We start from the raw sequence: 18,972 nt of genomic DNA on the forward strand, positions 1-18,972 counted from the left end.
GAGATGAGCAGTGAAGTTCTCAATTCCCTTCTTGATACTGTGTGTGGTTTGGCATCACTGTGCTGGAGAAGCCAGGGTGGGATTCCTTGCTGTGGGTTTCCATAGAGTATAGCTACAAACTTGGAATAAAGAGGGTGTCAATTGCACTATCATATTTCAGTCCCTGGGCCCACCCAGGTTTTGTGGCAAGTCTTTCCTCAGGCTGTGCCACCATGCTGTTGTATGGGGAAGGGAAAGGAGGTGTGTAGGCTTTGTCCTGCAAGTCCCACTTAACCTCAACCAGAGCCCTGCTGTGAGACCTAAGCTTTAGTTCCAAGGCTTCATCTCCAATTGCTATCCAGTCCTTGGTTATGAGCTAACTGTTACTGCAGTGCTGCTGAGTATGTGTGCTGTAAAGTGCCTCCCCGTGGTTTCCAATTACCTCACCAGAGCCAATTTGTGCAGCTAGGCACCAGTTCACAGCCACTCTTGTCTGCTTCCCCACAGAGATCTCACTTGGCTTAATAAGTCCATTTACAGCTACTGTCTCTTGCAAGAATAGAGATTATCCTGTACTATCTTGTTTTCTTTCACTGAGTTGTATCATAAGATCTCTAATCTGCCAACTTCCCTGAAAATGCCTATTCTTAATTTCTTGAGGAACTTCCATGCAATTTTTCAACAGGGCTTCATTCTTACCATAGTGTAGGAGAGTTCTTTTTTCCTATGTCCTTACCATTAAGTATATGTTGCTTTGCTTAACAGATTTCTTTTTCACAATAAGTTTAGAGCTCTGTATTGAAATATCACTTCATAAGGTACCCTAGTATCTTAAACTCTTCCCTGCCTCTAAGTCTGCTTGCCTCACTTCTTGTGAACAATGACGATTATTGCATACTATTTGCATCTCATTATATCTGCTGAACTACTCGTAGCTGTGATTGACTGTATTGCTAATATTGGTTTTCTCAGATCTTTTTCTCTTTAAACATTCTTTATTCCTATCACAACACACACACACCCCACCCCACCCCCCCACACACAAAGGCACCCACACTTCAAGATTCCTGAGATTTAAAAAAATAAGAAGTACTGGTCAAAAGATTTTACCTTAGACAACTCCTGTCCAGGGCCACATTGTTGGCAGGTGACACAGCGCCCCCATTGGTCCCGGTACTCATTTTCTTGACAATCCATGATGAAAAAAAAAAAAAACTGTGGGTACAAAAATAATTACTACTGATCTTAAAGAAAGACTTTAAAGTACATGTGTCTTCTTTACTCTATCCTCTAGTGAAAATGTCCAAGGAAGCCAACCTAAAGCAACTAAAACTTTTAGAGTACTGACTATATGCTCAGAACTCTTTTAAATGCGTTCTATGTGGCAATGCATTCAATTCTCCAAAAAGATGTCACAAATTATTATTAATTTCACTTTACAGGTAAGGTAATTAAGGCAAAGGAGTTATATCAGGAGCTTTTACTGGCAAAAATTAATAAATAAATTAGATAAACCATTGGCTTCCTTTTACTGGCTACAATCAAATATGTGAAAAGCTCTTAAAAACTACCTTTACATTTATTTTATTTTGTGGAGAGCCGCATGGTGCCGCGCCTTAAAAATGGCGCTGGTTTCCGCCTTCACCTGGCCTGATGGCGGGTACTCTCTGTGCCTTATTTGGCTTGGCTTCCGCATATGTGTGCCTATCGGTATTTGCCATGTGGCATTCCTGGGGTCAGCCGCCCATGAAGTATTTAGCCTGTGGGCAGGGGCTCCCCCGGGGTCAGAAGATTGTTAAAAGGGTCCTGAATAAACTGCAGAAGAAGAGCTAGTGTCGCGTCTTCCTTGCGGGACGAGGGTGAACGCGTCATTATTTGTCAATATTTTCAATAGTTTTCTGATTTAAGCAATATGGACAATATAATCCAGAGGAGGCCCAAGACCTGACATTATTACTGAAGCTACAGAGTGCTCACAAAAAGGGACCTATCATGGCTGTCCTCCGAAAGACTCAACAAGCAGCTGAAAGAGTCAGATGCAGATACTTGCACCCAACTAATGGACAGAAGCTGGTGACCCCTGTGGTTGAGTTTGGGAAAAGCTAGAAGAAGCTGAGGAGGAGGGTGACCCTGTAGGAGGACCAGCAGTCTCAATTAACTTGGACGCCTGAGATCTCTCAAACACTGGACCACCAACCAGGCAGCAAGCCCCCCAACACATATACAGCAGAGGACTGCTGGGTCTAGGTTCAGTCATAGAAGATGCACCTAACCCTCAGGAAACTGGAGGCCCCAGGGAGTTTAGAGGTCTGGTTGGATTGGGGTGGGGGTTGAGAACATCCTGGTGGAGACAGGGGGTAGGGGAGGAGGTATGGGATGTGGAACAGTCGGAGGGTGAACTGGGAGGGGAATACAATCTGAGTTTAAAATAAATAAATAAATAAATAAATAAATAAATAAATAAATAAATATTAAAAAATATAATCCTCATTTGTGAATGAAAAATTTGAAAATAAAACTCTGGTAGGACATTTTTGCCACCCCTAATCTTATACAAGATTCAAGTGGGTTCTCAACCTACTGAAAGTTCTTAATGTATGTTTCTAATTATAAGAGAGGATGATGTGACCCCAATCTCCTCCTCCAAGGTCATCAATAAAAATAGGGTAAGATGTCCTGGCTGCCATTTTTGCTGAGGTATAACTTTTCCCATAACTTTTCCTCATTTATTCACTCAATAGAAGGTGGCCTATGAAGTCTACTTTTTGAACAAAATGAATGCACTTTCTCTTCTGTTGTCAAATTGTCACCCTCAGAAGACAAGCTTCCCCTTTTTTCTCTCTATCCTTGTCATTGAGGGGAAAAAAATTACTAGTCTCATAACCTTCATGGATAAGGGAATTCAGTATTATGGCAACAAATCCAGCATAGATTATCTAAGGAAAGAATTTCCTGTATATTTTTCTTTCCCAGGAAACAGAAAAACATTGAGAGGGTTCACAAAGCAGACCTCCTTTAGAGATAAATTCTTAACATAAGCACCTGGACTTTTGTGGAAGGTGCTGTCTATGAAGCATATGCCAGACCCTATTTGCAGTTTGGTTTCCAAACTCCAATTCACCCAATAGCTATTAAATTACATGAAGCTTAATTTCCCTTTTTAACCTTGATTTGAAATTGTTCTCTGGGTTGGCTTCCTACCAAATACACATACCAGGACATAGTAAATAACAGAGTTTCTTTGTCCCTCCTTTTAATCAAAATGGTTATTCAAAACATAAATTAAATTGACTTTTAATTGGAGTTTAAGAAACTGCTTTTATTAAAGAATAAAGAAAACATGTACTCTGGACTGTTCTGAAGAATCCTGGGTATATAGATAAAACTGCCTAATAAGCAATAAATGTCATCACTCATGGATAATATGAGGCCTTATACCTTGTGAATAGCAGTGCCCTACAGCAAATGTTAATTTATGTGTAAAAGTAAAGAAAGAATAATTATGTATTGAGAATACATATCTATCCCTGACTTTGTCTTTCTACAGTGTTATAGAAGATGTACTTTTGGAAAAGTAAGCAATTTACAATCAAACATATGAATTTTATAGTGAAGAACAGTTAATGCCCTATACCAAGTTAGTACAGAAATGGCAATCCAACAGTGCTTGCTGTTTGTTAGTTTGTGAACATGCTTACTTTTCTTGCCTATGTATATGACCAGCTAGGAAACATAGATTATTTTACTTTCTAATAGTGACTTTCCAGGCAATGCATTATAACCCCATGTCAATGATACTTGGGTCTGAATCACAACTATGCCATTCACTAGCTTTTAAAATTGTTTTCTTTTTCACATCATTCATTTTACCCATAAATTTAGTATTTTAACAATAGGTACTTTCCCCAGTAATTTACAAAGAGATGGATATAACAGTATAATGTTAAAGTATCTAATACAAGAGCTTCCTGCAAGTGTTACTACATGGTAATTAGTAGATTTGTCCCTGATTTACAAGAGGCTTTTCAGAAGTGTGAATAATTCAAGAGAATTCACATTTGTCATTCCCAGGATTTGCAGGAAAGGAACAGGAAAAGCACATAAAATACTTCAGTGGCCCACTACATCAGGAACATGGACATCATGCCAAGAAACAGATGTCTTCAGAGCTCACACTTCCTCAGCAACTGCTCTTCCCAATAACCTAAGGCTAACAAACAGGTTTCCTCCAATGTGTGTAGTGTCTACATCACCTTGGCTCAACTGACCATTAGTTTGGTGTTTGTTGAATATGTCTCGTCATGATATTTCTACATAAGAAGAATTAAGTAGACAAGGCTTAGAAACTTTGCAGGAAAAATTATTTCTAAAATGGAAGTGGAAAGAAAAAAACATATAAATTAATTGGGGATAATATTAGGGACATTACTGAGCATCAGATCATTTCCCACAGATTAATCCCTCCCATTGTCACAAGCCAATGCTCTGGCTGATCCCTGACATGGGACTGTGTTCTTTTTATATCATTACATTAGTGGAGAGATGGGAGGTGAAAGAACTTGTCAAGCATCTCTGGTCTCCTCTCCTGGAGCATGACAGGCTGGGTGGGGTTCTTTCTGCTTCTGTCAAAGTTCACAATCCTTTCAACTGTACTGTACTGGCCATACTCAGAAATTCTGCTTATGCCTTGAGCAACAACAAAGGAAGAAAAGTATGGACAAAAAAAAAAACAGATCAACATTGCACAAAGCCCAGACGCAGTAGACAAAAATCTATGGTTTGTGACAGAAAATAGTCTCCAGGTAAAGATGTGGAGCCTTTACATTGCCTACTCAGGTTCCCCTGTATCCCTTTCTCAGCAACTATGACCCCTTCCCATAGGTAATTGCCATTCTAGTTTCTGGCATTTTTGTTTTCACTGGCATTTAATGTCACATAACTCCAAATATAGGACATCACATTTTTGTTTCTAGTTTATATGATTTCTTATAAGAGATGTTAAAATGTGTAATTTAAAATTGTTCTGATCAAACATTATAGATATAAGTTTTTGTGATCTTAGATTATGGTAGGAAGACAAGTTATGCTGAAATTTAGTACTTAAAAATTCAAAACTATTGTTATGGTCTCAAAGCATGATTATGAGACTAAGAAAGAACCTCCTCTTAGATCTGAAGTGATCTGGAACGTCTGGAGTTGGAAAGTACAACTGGACTTGGGCCAACATGGAACAAGAAGCTAAGGAACTGAGACCCTGGTAGTCTGTTGAACAATCACATCTAGAATATGAGAAATTTCTGTCAACTTTGGATATGCTTGTTTTCTGGAAAAAGAGTGCACATCTCTTACAATCACAGACCAACAAGCATTCGTCACTGTTTAGTCATGCAGGTAAAATATGAGTAAAGGGGAACCATAGTGCATTCTGTCACTGATTGAGTATAGTGGGGGCTACTGCTCCCAACAGACTCAGACCCCTTCAGGGAGCATCTCTCTTCTAGCCATACAGTGTTGTTGGGAGTCTAAAATAGTGAATCATTTATAGAAAATGATTAATCAGTTCTTCAAAAAGTGAAGCAATGAGTTATCATATGATATAGCAATTAGTTCTAAATAGAGATTCCTAAATACATATGCCAAGAGGCGAAAACACATGTTCACACAATACCTTGTACATAAATGTTCCTAGAAGCATATTCATAACAGAAAGTAAAAAAATAATAATAATGATCAAATGTCCATAAACTCACAAAGTTGATAAATAGAACTTAGTGTGTCTGAAAAGAAAACAGTATTTATCTAGAAAAAGGAATGACATATATAATGTATACTATATTGTATAATCAATCTTTATTATGATTAAGAGAAGTAGCTAGACAGGAAAGGGCAATAATGTGATTTTATTTACATGAAATGTCTAAAATAGACAATCCACAGAGACAAAAGGCAGATTTATTATTTGCCATAGGCTGAGTGGAGGATACAATGACTAGTCAATGCACAATGAAAATGACCTGGAATTACATGGTAGAAGTTTGTGAATATGTTAAAAAGTATGAAGTTGCATACTTGAAATGGTAGTTTATGTTATATTAATTACATTTCAGTTTTTCTGGAGAAAAATGACCTTCACTTTTTAATACTTGAAATATCTCATATTTTTCTAGTGAATATTGCCAAAGTTAGCCCCAAAATTAAAGTAAAATTTAAGGCTGCTATAAATAGTCATCATCCAATTGATTTACTATATTCTACTTTTAAGCCAAACTTGGTAATTAATGTGTATGAACACATCCTTGTACTTAACGTTATATTGTTACATTATTATTTTATTAAGTATATGTACATATGCGTATTTATCCAGTAAAGCTGAAGCAACAATTACAAAAGTGACTAGTGCTTCTTTACTTGTCCTATCTCTATCATCTACATAATCTCTGAACCTGTTTCCATTGTCTTGATTCCCTCAGAAAATAACTTAGAAGAGAGTGAATGCAAGCAGACAGGAAAGAGAAAAGAAATGACGTAGGCATTAATAATAATCTCAACATTAGCTCACTGTGCCCTGAATAAATGATGTTGGCTAAGTTTCTTCTGGATGTAAGGCACTCACGCTGCTGGGTGTGCAGCTGCTTCTGGCCACCCTTTGTGGCTGTTGGTCTTCTCAATTTGCAGAAATGCCTGTGGCATGAAGCATGGTCTCTCTATCTAGGATGGGTAGAACTTGTAGGATGACACGTCTAAATTAAGAACTCAGGACTTTAGGCTATTTGCTTTGCCTGGGCAGTACAGAAGTCCTGAGATTAAAAAAGGGTGATGAAGATAGCAGCTGGCCCATGCCCTACCCATTCCTCTCCTGCAAGTCCAATCACCACCCATGGGCACAGGGTTGTCACAAATCAAAGCAGTTGTTCAGCTTGGCCTTGAGAATAATTCTTTCCTTGGAAAATCCAGCTTTCTAATCTGTATAGTGTTCTCATCAATTCCTGATGTTTGGCCTGTAGTTCAGATGTTGCTCCAAACGGTTAGATACTGCCTCTCAGTTTTCTCTTTTCTGGTCTGGCCCAGATCCATTTCTAGCACAGCTTTCTCTTGTCCTTTTCCTATTCCCATATGATCAAGCATCATATTATCTTTCTAGCTCACTCTTTGTGAATTTCTATTTCTTATTTTACTTATAGTGAATGGTCCCAGGTACAGTCTGCCAAAAGCAATAGTCATACTCATTGCTGACTCAAGCCACATAGTCATCGTGAGAAGATTGATTAGGTTAAATGCTTCAGACCAGTGGTCTTTATTCTTAGTTATATTTTGGAAGCTCCAAAATATATTGATACCTGGGTACCACTATTGAGTTTCTGATATAATTAGTCAAAGTCTGGTCTGAGCTTCTGGAACTTATACAGTTTATCCATTGATTCTCAAGTACAACTATTCTAAATAACAGTGTGGATGCAAGGATTTCTTTAGCTTTCTGTGTTGCTTGAATATAAGTCACAGTCAATAAAAGAGAATTCTTACTGTTCCATAGTCAGAGGTAATCTACCTATATTTTCTTTTTTGTAGGAGAATGAGAGATGAATAAGCAGAAAATAGGAGAATGGACCCTTTAAAACATTAAATTACATTATTTTCAACACTTTCAATGGATCCTTTAAAACATTAGATTACATTATTTTCAACACTTTCATTGGCTTTTCCTTTTACTCACAAGAAATCTGAAGTCCTTTTAATGGCTGGTGGTATTTTACATAATCTGGCTACCTAATCTTCCTGTGTTATCTCTAGCCATAGGTTCTACTGTTCTTCCCCTTACTCTATTCACTGCAGCCATAGTGGTCTCATTGCTATTCTTCAAATTAAGCAGGGATCTTTTCAGTAGAAGGTCACCATACCTTCTCAAGCCTGGAATCTTCTCCTGAATACATACATTTGATTACTTCTCTACTTCTGCAGTTCTTTATTATTATACTATCTTCTTAATTAGGCTTCTCTGGCTACTATTTTAAATTGGAATTTCCCTAATCATTCTATCCCTTCTCATTTCATTATTCTCCATAGTACTTATGACCTTCTTATACATTATGGCTTTCTTATTAACATTTGTTCTATTTTTTCTCCAACTAAAGTGGAATCACCATGAGATCATTATACCTTTTATATTTACTACTCCATCCAAAATACTTAAAACAGTGCCTGTTACAGAGTAGGCACTAAATAAGCATTCATTGTTTGAGCAAATGGTAAAAAGAACTTCCATAGAATAATAGTGATAATATTGTTATAGTAATAATGTTTTGATAAACCCATGGGCAAAAGGGTTAAAATATGTTGTTTTGTGTTTGGTTTGTGTAAAAATAAAATTTCATTCAGCAAAATAGCTTAGTAAGTAGAGCAGTGGATTTCTCAGGAAAGCCTGATAAACTGGTTTGATCCTTGGAACACATATTTAGAAAGTAATTTGTCCTTGTATGCCTACATTTGTTAAAATATACACTTGGGATAAAAATAATTGAGTGAACATGGCTGCCTATTGTAGTTTTTCATTGGCTTCTTTTTCTATTTTCTTAGTGGGGATAGAATTTCATCCATTAATGATATCAACTTCAGGAAAAATAAAAAGGAGTTGTATATAATTAAAGACTCACCTGTTTACTTTGTCTTTTATTCCAGTGCACACAGCAAAAGGTGATGTCCCATCTGAGGTAGGCAGAAATATATAGTTCTTTTTCTAGGCAGTTGTCACTGTAGAGGTAGAATTAATACTTGAACGGGGCCACATCTACTTATCCAAAGGCAAACAGTAATAATATGAGTTCAATTTCAGAATGTGTGCCTGCACACACAGCTACCACACAAAGGACACAATGTTTTTCAAAAAGGTAAACACAGCTTAGAAAACTGTAAATTGACCAGAAAAAAAATGTCAAAATCTACAAAATCATATAGATGTATGATTAATGAAAGCATTAATGAAATTAAGACCAGGCTGATATACTCTTTTGATTTCTGCTGAAACAATCATCCCAAGTAAAAGGAAAGGTACAGAAAACTACTTTGGACTATGTTCAAGGAAAAAATGAGACAATGTGTGTGAAAGTGCCCTGGAAACTCCAGATTGTGCTTCACATGTGAAGAGTTTCTATGACTGTTGTTAGTATCCCATCCCAAGCAGAGAAGCAAAGGGTAGTGGAGAAAAGCCACAGACTACGTCAATACTGAGCCAATATTTAAAGCCTCTGATTTGCTCTATTGTTACTGAACTCTAAATGAGTCACTGGTTTGTGTATTGACTACCTACCATAAGACAGCATGAAATTGTGCCATGAGTAATAATTAGTTATCTACCCACAGAGTGCTCGAAGTAGAGACTCATTAGCTAAGCAAGGAAATTTGGCGGCGTGTCCTAGAAAACAATCAAAATTATGATATGATTTCTTTATGTGGATGACTCAGGGAGTGTGTTCTAATTTCTGATTTCACTTACCATTGTTTGGTCTTGCATCAAATTATTTTTACTCTGTTCAGATTACCAAGCAATCTAGAAGAACTGGGCCACCTTGAACTTGTCAGTCTTTTTGATCCAACAACAATCAAATACGCCATCTCTTCCTCACAAAGCCAGGGAATAAAATATCCTACAGAAACAGTGGGGCAAGCCAGTAGGCACTTGTAACACAACCCAAGGTAAAACCATACAATAAGACTGGGAAAAATCAGTGCAGAGATGGAGGCTTATTTGGAGAAAATGATAGTCCATTGCTAAAGTAGTTCCACTCCCCTTTTAAAGCCATGCCCAAGAAACAGAGAAGGGTGATTGAAGGTGAATATAAATAAGAAAGATTGATATGTACTTATAAAAATGTCACAGGGAAACTCAATGTTTTGTATGCTGACTAAAAACCTTGCAGAAAAGAAAATGTGAAAAATGTCCATGAAGAAAGGCAAAGTCTAGGACTTGAAAGAGTTGGCATTATAAAAAAAAATCCAGTAAAAATAAATCTATGATTACATATGTAATTATGCTCTGTGAAATAACTTTCAGATTTTTTTTTTTTTTGGTTTTTCGAGACAGGGTTTTTCTGTATAGTCCTGGCTGTCCTGGAACTCACTCTGTAGACCAGGCTGGCCTCGAACTCAGAAATCCACCTGCCTCTGCCTCCCAAGTGTTGGGATTAAAGGCGTGTGCCACCACCGCCAGGCTTCAGATTTTAAAAAATCCTACAAAAAAGGTCATAATAGCCTCATCTTTTTATTTTTTAGAAGAAACTTACCATCTATCTCTATTTGACCTCTTTAATAACAGGCGACTCAGTATTCACAATATGCTTTCATTATGTTTTTTTTCCTCCTTTTTTCACAACTGGATAAAATACAAGTTAAAACTAATTTGACTATATAGGCATGAAATTCTACAAGGGTATATCAAGATAATCTCAACCCTTAGGATCCAAGTCAGAAAACTGGAACTATAAGAACAAACAAAACAAAACAAATTCTTTCAAGTTACATAATGCATTGTCTATTTCCCATACACAAAGAAGCAGGCTGCCTTCAGGCTGATTGTCCAATCACTATATTACCAAGGATCCAGTTTCTCTTGTCTTCTTACTCTCACAACAGAATATTGGCTCTGTAATCTCTCAACCAGAAAAACTCCAAAGTGTAGACTGGTTCAGGGAAAGGTAGTTCATGAAAAGGAAGCAGTACTGCCCACTCTTTCTGGCTTAGTCACAATAGTGACTAACAACCTCTTGGAAATAATGACATTTTACTGTTTGATTCCATCATATGTTACATAGAAACCACTTCACTTTTTCAGCGTGGGTTGGTGTCTCTTAGGGATACTTGCTTTAGATCCTACAGGGGTGGATGGCTAGTCACTAACCACTCAATTGATAATTGTTTTCGAAGCTAGGCATTCTGATAGGACTTAGTCAGAAGAGGGAAAGCCACACTGGAATAAAGAAGGCTTATTATCATCTGTAAGAGAACAGGTCAAGAAAAACACTGAAAAATATGTAGTTAATTCTAATCTAAGGCAGACAAGAGCAATCCTTGTATCTCTCGTATTTATCTAATAATGATCCTTCTAGAATAAAGAGCGATGATAAAACTGGCCAGTACTCTCCCCATTAAGCATCTTAGGGGAGACCATACAGGTGGAGCCAGTCTCCTGAAGGAAGCAGAGAAAAACTAGCTTCTGCTTCGCAAGCTTCAGCCCTGAATTAGGACTTCACTGCAGGGAATAGATCAGGCGGCCTTCTAAGTAAAGAAAGGTTGTATGGCCTCCCTGAGGTTTCTACACGGAGTTATTATTTGTTTTTCTCTTGGGTCTAGGGACTTTTTCTCCCTGGTTTCTTTTACTGAAAGATTTCAAAGACAAAATAACTGGGACAGGGCAATTGAACAATTATCATCCTCTCTAGCGTTAGAATTTACCTACCTAGCCTTCATTTTTATATACAAACCGCTGTAGGAAATGAAGAAAAAAAGTGAATTAGAAGAAAAATGTAGCTTGTAGTTATGACTCAGACACATATAGACCAAACAATCTAAAACAGGTTTCATTTTCTTTGAGCACTGTCTATGAAGAAATGATGCAATTAAAGAATTGGAGGAAATAATACATTAAAAATAAACTTGTCACATCCCCCCATCATGATTTTTTGCAGTTATTGCCATCTCTCTGAAGGAGTTGCCACTCTACTTTTGTATAATTCAAAACCTCAGACTCACATTTATTTAATATCAAGCCAGATGAGAAATGGAAGAAACTCAGCTGCTTTACCAGGGAACAGAATATGAGGGAAATTTGGTCTCTTATCTTCAGATCTCTGAACTTTCAGAGAAGAGAAACAGGTTGCTGTAAGTATTCCCAGCAAACACTACTAGAACATCTGAGTACAAGTCAGAGGCATAATAAATGCAGCTGAACAAAGGAAAGAACTTTCAACAGTCCAGCATTTCCCCACACACAGTTGATGGGTTCTTTTAGAGAACAATGGAGACTTTTCCTCTAGAAATGTTCAGTCAGAGATGAGATGAGATGAATGTTTAAAGGTGAAGTCAATTGTTGTAAAAAGAAACATATGAGTCACAAAAGCCTGCTATTCATCAAGCATTGGGCTAGGTCTTTTACAGGGATTATCATTTTTAATCCTTTCAATAAGTGGGAACTATTTCCCATTTTTCAGGAAAACAGAAACTCAGGGAAATTTTAATTTTCTCACCAGGCTTACTCATGATTCCATAGGTGGACAGAAGAAACATCTCTTTGTTATATACAACCAGTAAATACTAATGCAGCAAGAAAACTTTGGGCACACAGTGCACTTAGGATTCCAAACAGCAGGTAATTGACCCAGGATTTTAAAACATCTGTCTCTGACTCCACCCAGAGACATGGCATGAAAATATGTACTCTCTCAAAGTATAAGCTAGCCCTAAGAGAGACTTTCCACCCTTCTCTTTTTAAACCCCATGCAATTCATCAACTTCAAATTTCTGAACAGTCCAAGTTTGTATGATTTGATCAATACATTACCTTGCCTCCTTTCTGATCTCATAGCCACTGTGTCACTAGGGCTTCGGGTACTTTTCATTCTTCTACTTTTGTGTTTTCCTGTTCAAGCCTAGTTTATTCCCAGTTACCTGAATTATAGATCTGACTTTGTCTTCAATTCAGCAGAAATTGGGAATGTAAAGTGAGTGAATAAATAAATAAATAAATAAATAAATAAATAAATAAGGTAAAAAGAAACTCACAGTGGTTCTACAAACATCTAACAGAACCTCAAGCATCCAGTCTTGTATAGTTTCCCATCAATCTAACTTGTACTTTTCCCTACTTGTACTAAAACATCAACTCAACTATTGTTCCTTTCTCATGCTCTGTACTCTGAGTTCCTTGCTGTCAGGCTGTTACTCATGGTTTCTCTACTTAAAATGCCTTCTCTCCTTTTTCCACCTGTTGAAATCCTATCTGTGCTACATAATCTATCTTAAATAATAACGGCTAACGTTTATTGAGTGCTTATTTTGCCCTGTGCTAAGCGTGTGCAAGTATTTTACATGGATTATTTCAGTTCATCCTCACAATAACTCGATGATGTTGGTACTATTATTAACTCAACTGTTGCCTGTAGTAAGATGAAGCTCAGAGAGGGAGAAATATTCTTTTTCTCCAAGGTCACACAGTCACTATATGGTGGAATGAAATCTGAATACACATACTTTTGCTGCCTAGCAAGCAAAGGTGTTGGGATGAAACCACAGTCAGCTGGGCAGAATGAACACAGAACACTTACAGTATTTAGGAGTTAGAAGCAGGGAGATCAGAAATTAAATGCCTCCTCAGCTAAGTATCATTCAGTCTAGCCTTATATACATGTATCAGGTCCCAAAGAAACCTCAGACAAGTCTCCCTCAGTACCTCAGGTGAAAAATCAAACTCTCAAAAGCTATCAAAACACATACAAGCAAACAAACAAAACCAACCAACCAACCAGCCAAACAAACAAACAAACAAACAAAAAACCCTTTCTGTCTTTAGCTCTAGTTGATATGGTCCTTACTTGACAACTTCAGAGCATTTTGCTTTCATGTTTAAAGCTTATCTTGTGTAGGATTGGTTGACTTCCTACACTCAGGACAAGTCTGTTAAGGCCCCAGGGAGAACAGCCTCTATATGGCTTAATACTTCAAACTTGGTGACAGAGGGCAAATATTCAGTACGCATCTTATGTTGGATGAAAGGTATGGTGGGTCAAGGGGGCCAGAAACGTTACCTGGACAGAGAGTTCCACAATTTACTACCTCTTATTGCCCTACGTGAAATTGGCAGCGCTGCCAAAACCTGTCAGAATGAGATCTTACAGCCTGTTTTCCCAGACTAGTCTCTGGCAAGTCCCTTCTCCTTTCACCCTGCCAGTTCTTGCAGCTGTCTGGGCCTTGGCCAGTGTTTGGGGTGAGGCCGGATCAAAATATCACTGTCCTGGGCTCGGCTTCTAGCAGCAAGTGATCAAATGAAACTCAGTCTCACTGGTGACGAGGCGGGATTGAAAGCCCCCATAGACAGTGCCAAATTGCTTTTTACACAGGCCCGGACTTGTCCAGGCACCACGTGGGTGGGCTAGTAGTTCAGCTTTCCACAGGATGCTCTGCATGTCCAATCCGTTCCCTCCTCCTCTCCAAGAGCTAACTCCCAGGCTCCTTCTCTTCCTTATCTCTGGATCCCAGATGCACAGGGTTGTTGGACAAGTCCGGGCATATTCCCAGCCGCCATCTGGTCCCAGTTCGAACCTGTATAGGCAGGAACTGACTACTCAAAGTTGTAGGGATAACAGCCTAAGTTTCTGACATCTCGGAGAGTGCTGTCAGGGCACAAACGGATAGAATGACTGATAGCCACAGAATCCCTCCTTCCCCTAAGTCTTGCTGACTTTGTAGCACTCTTACAGGGACATCTGATATAGTCCTCTGTTCCTCTATTTCCATCCCTAGGTGCCACAGGTTCCAAGTGATTTACCACACGATGGATGTTTCCACACTTACTCTGTCAAGATCAAAGGCTGTATCTTACAGTGGGGTTCCCTGAACAAACGCATTCGAGTACAGAACAGACACCCTGCCCAACAGCCACCCCACAGCCCCCAGACGGCATACCGCTCTCACAATAGGTGGAATCCGTTGCAACCAGTGTTCTGCTGGAGTCATTTCACTTCCACGTGTGGCAACAACAGATCAAATCCATCCTCTATTTCTTTCATGTTATATCTATCCCCCTCCTCTCCCCTGTAAGGAATGCAGGACAGCTATTGGGCCACTTTATATGCTTGGGAGTGGTTATGCAAATAAACCCCGCCCCTGAAAGGACAGTGTGAGTCTGGCGGGTAAACAATGGCCAAGTCACAAGTCTGGCAAGAGTTACTAAAGCTCCAGGAACTGAAGCTGGGCCTAGGGAGGGAAAGGCCAGAGTTAGATCAAGCCTAATCTGTGGAGAGGAAGGGAGGAGGCAGCTAGCAAAAATGCAGCTCAGTTTTTAGAGTTCTGTGCATGATTTAGCAGGCTTGGAGTTCCAGAGAAAACCAAACGTTGAAAAGGTAAGAGTTCTCAGATAGAAGAGAAGAAGCCACTTCCTGGCTCTGGCTTTGCATTTTTATATTAATACCTTCAGAAGATTAAGATTTTTAACAGAAAATATGAAGCTTGAGAAAGACTACTAAAAATGAAGAAAAACTGGATCCTGTACTTCACTCTGAATTTAAGCCATCCTTTCACCTCTGTTAGGTCCCTGAGTCTCTCACTACATATACCTATATGGTACACACACACACACACACACACACACACACACATATATACATATACATATATATGTATATGTATATATATATACATATATATATATATATGTATATATATGTGTATACATATACATACATACATATACATACTCTTCCAACAATGACACTTTCTCACAGTCTGATTTTACAGACAAAAGTGGGGGATGTCCTAGAATTATATAGATCGGAAGAAATGGAAGCTTCAGTCAAAGTGTAGAGGAGAGAGCCAAATAATGTGCTTTGAAACCTCATCTGGTCTGAGCAGTGCATAATCAGGAAGTCAGAATTAAGTCTCAAAGGCTGAAATCCTTTGGAGGAAAAGAGCAGAATTGGATTAGAATAATGACTAGAATTTAGTTATATACAAGTGTATTTTGAATATAAATAGATACACACACACACATATTCATACATACATACATACATACATACATACATATATACATACATACATATATACATACACAGACCTTGGGGCCATCTGACTCATCTCTGAAAATAAAATGAAAATTTCTAACCTACATAGTTAATTTTGTCCTGGGTAGGAAGGCGGGATAACTAATAGAGAAATAATATAATCTGCCTCTTCTCCCAGAGGCAACTTTTTCAAAAAAGAGGCGCTCTCTGATTTTCCTCCATCTTCTACAAATGAGAATGTCTGAACTAGCTGAGTTTTGAGACTCCATTGTAGTGAAAAAGAATACTGGTTTGAGAATTAGGACACTTGACCAAGCCAACTTCATGTGTAAACTCACGTAATGTCTCTCAGTCTTGCTTTCTGTATTTGAAATTTTTAACAGGCTCTTAGCCTTGGCAGTCTGGAAATTCTAAAGTGGTGCTTCTCACATGCCAATGTATACATACAGTCCCATAGGGTTTCTGACAGCACACAGATTCAAAATTAGTATCACTGATGTGAGGCTGAGACGGGTTTCCTAGCAGCATTCCCATTTGATATAGTTGCATATAGTCTCAGACAATGCATTTAATCACATAGGTTTAGATAGTAGACAAAAGCAACATTAGCCGCTCATCTCTATTAGTCAGGTTCTATAACATCAATGATCAACTTGTGAAAAAGACAGGCTTGCTGGGGCTCATAGTATTGGAGCTTTCAGTCCATGGTTGGTTGCCCCTGTTGTTTCTATTGGTCTGTGGTAATTTAGCTTATGATGCCAGTGGCCCAAAGCTATTATATAATGGCCAGAATTCAAATGAGAAACCTTGCGAGGGAAGGATATGGGTCTCACTGTCTTCTTCAAAGATAGAGCTGCGCTTACCAACATATCTCCCACTAGACCTCACCTCTTACAAGCTCTAACATTTTCTAGTAGAACCATGGGCTATTGTCCAAGCCGTGGACAAATGGGCCCTTGGGAGACATTTCAGGTTTAAATTAAAACAATCTTGTAATTTGTGTTATTTTGTCACTAACAATCGTCTTTTGAGTTAGGGTTTACTATACAAATTTTACAGACAAAGTGAATCCTAGTACTCCATGATGGTGTCTGGAAGAAACCTGAAAGAAAAGTTGTAAAAAAAAAATCTTCAGAGTCCTTAAGTTATTGTCATATTATTTTGAAAATGTCTCTAAGCAACTCTTCCACCTCCCATAACTTGTCCAATAATAGAATAATTGTTAATCTTCACTGAGAACTTGACAAGCATTGTTTAACACATTTTTTCAATTAATGTACTTAACAACTTATGAGATCAAAAATAACATAATAATCTCTGGCTTTACCTTTTTTAATAACCCTGTATATAATTCATTAGCACTTTCTGTCTCTAAAAATCATTCTAAATTTCATCACTCAGAACCTTTACTTGAACTGTAGCCATGTGTTCTCCTTCCTTTTGCAATTCCCCTACTCTAGTCATTTCTCAGCATAGCAGCCAGATTAGACCTTTATAAATATTAGTAAATCCAGCCATTCTGTTGGTGGGCTTATTTATAGTAAAAAGTCAAATGCATTAATTGTGATATATAATAGTTTATAATCTACTCTACTCCCATCTGACAACCACCACCTACCATACATCTTTGATCTAATCTACTATTCCATTTTATCGATATGCTCAACCCTTTTAGTATCTTTGATTTATTTCTCCTAATACTTGGCATGCTAAGGACTGGTTTTCTTTGGACTTATGGGTTTTCAGCTTAAACATTCCTTCCACAGCCATCATCATGGCCCTATTCCTAGTCATTATTATGAATCCATCACTTCCTCTAGTTCTCCATTCAAATATTTTCAGAAAGAACTACCAAGAATATCCTAATATAAGCTAATGGAATTGCCCCTACATTTTGGACTTAAATTAATGAGCTTTTCCTCAGCACTAGCTCCAAGTACCCTAGGTACAATATGGCATTGAGTCAGAGTAAAGCTCTCAACTATTTTCTGCATATGGAATCTATTTTAGTCCCATGGGAAATGGAAACTGATTTGGGTCACTTCATTTCTTGGAGCTCACCCAAATCCTGGAAGTTATTCCATGAGAACAAAGAGTATAATCCTAGTTTCTCTGATTGTATGTCATTTTTAGAACCTTCCCTACATATCTAACTGATGTAATGACAGGACCAGCCTCCCCTATGCATGTATGTGGCTGCAAATAGGTTCTTCTTGGACCACACATAGAGATTTAGGGCTCTTTAATGCCAACTTTCAGATATTCCTCATGCCACTTGAGAATGTTAGGCTTATTGAATTCTCCAAGAAGGCAGAGTAACTTCTAATTTAAAGGTAAAATGTACTTAGAAAAATGGCTATTCAGTTTTATGAAGGCTCTTTCAATCTGTAGAGACTGAAGAGTGCAAATGAAAGTCACAATTGTTGAATCAAGGGAGAGTGGAAGCTATAGAGTTGATCTTTTGGTTTCTAGTATGTCTAGCAACATCAATGACATTCACAATCAGTTTCTTATGTCTATTAGTCAGCATGTGTAATATGTGTAAATAAGTTTGTCCATAGCTGTCTTACAGAATGGCTTGGGTCTTCTAGATTATAAGGCTAGGATATAAAAAAGTTACTTTTATTCATGTGATTTTTCAAACTTCAGCAACGTTCTAGCATAGCTAATTAGTGTTTCTCTCATCCTGAATCATGCTTTTTTCCATTTGCAAAAAAATAACTATTTCAAGCTCATTCCTCTTAGTCAAGACTCAAATGCTGCTCTAAACCACTGAACAGACCACTTCATTTTCAAGAATAAAAGAGCAATGACCTCTCCTTCTTCAAGCTCATGTCTCTATCACATTTAAGGGTTTCTTTTGTCTCAAAATAATTTATCAGCATTCATTCTTGTTTTATGTTATTTATTCCTATTGTCTGCTTACTATTTCTCATGTATCTTTGTAGTCATTTTGCCCTTAGATGCTTCTGTTTCCATTTGTCTTTCTAGTTTAAGCCAATTTGCTGTGAAGGTTTACCATAGGAATTGGTTTTATATGATAACATTTACTTCTTCATTTCTTTTTGTTTGTCGTTTTGGTTTGTTGGGACAGTGTCTTATTACATAGGTGAAGCAGACCAGGAATATATAACCTTCCAACCATAGAATCCCTAAAGCTGGCTTTAAAGATATAAACTACTATATCTGGTTCAACCTATTCATTTTTAAACTCACTATATTCCATTCT

At 37.8% G+C, this 18,972-nt stretch overlaps 1 protein-coding gene across 1 annotated transcript in view; it reads right to left on the reverse strand.

The window, feature by feature from the left end:
* Eda2r (ectodysplasin A2 receptor) overlaps nucleotides 1-14,739 on the reverse strand; it is a 32,652-nt gene extending 17,913 nt beyond the window's left edge. The window contains exons 1-3 of the mRNA XM_028774365.1: nucleotides 14,647-14,739; nucleotides 8,628-8,724; nucleotides 1,090-1,194 (exon numbers count right to left, since the gene is read on the reverse strand). Of these exons, the coding sequence (XP_028630198.1) occupies nucleotides 1,090-1,176 (87 nt within the window). The 5' untranslated portion in view covers nucleotides 1,177-1,194; nucleotides 8,628-8,724; nucleotides 14,647-14,739. The remainder of the gene's footprint in view (nucleotides 1-1,089; nucleotides 1,195-8,627; nucleotides 8,725-14,646) is intronic.
* Nucleotides 14,740-18,972: the final 4,233 nt, after the last annotated feature.

The sequence above is a fragment of the Grammomys surdaster genome, unplaced genomic scaffold, assembly GCF_004785775.1.
Source record: "Grammomys surdaster isolate TR1022 unplaced genomic scaffold, NIH_TR_1.0 240, whole genome shotgun sequence".
Lineage (NCBI taxonomy): Eukaryota > Metazoa > Chordata > Mammalia > Rodentia > Muridae > Grammomys > Grammomys surdaster.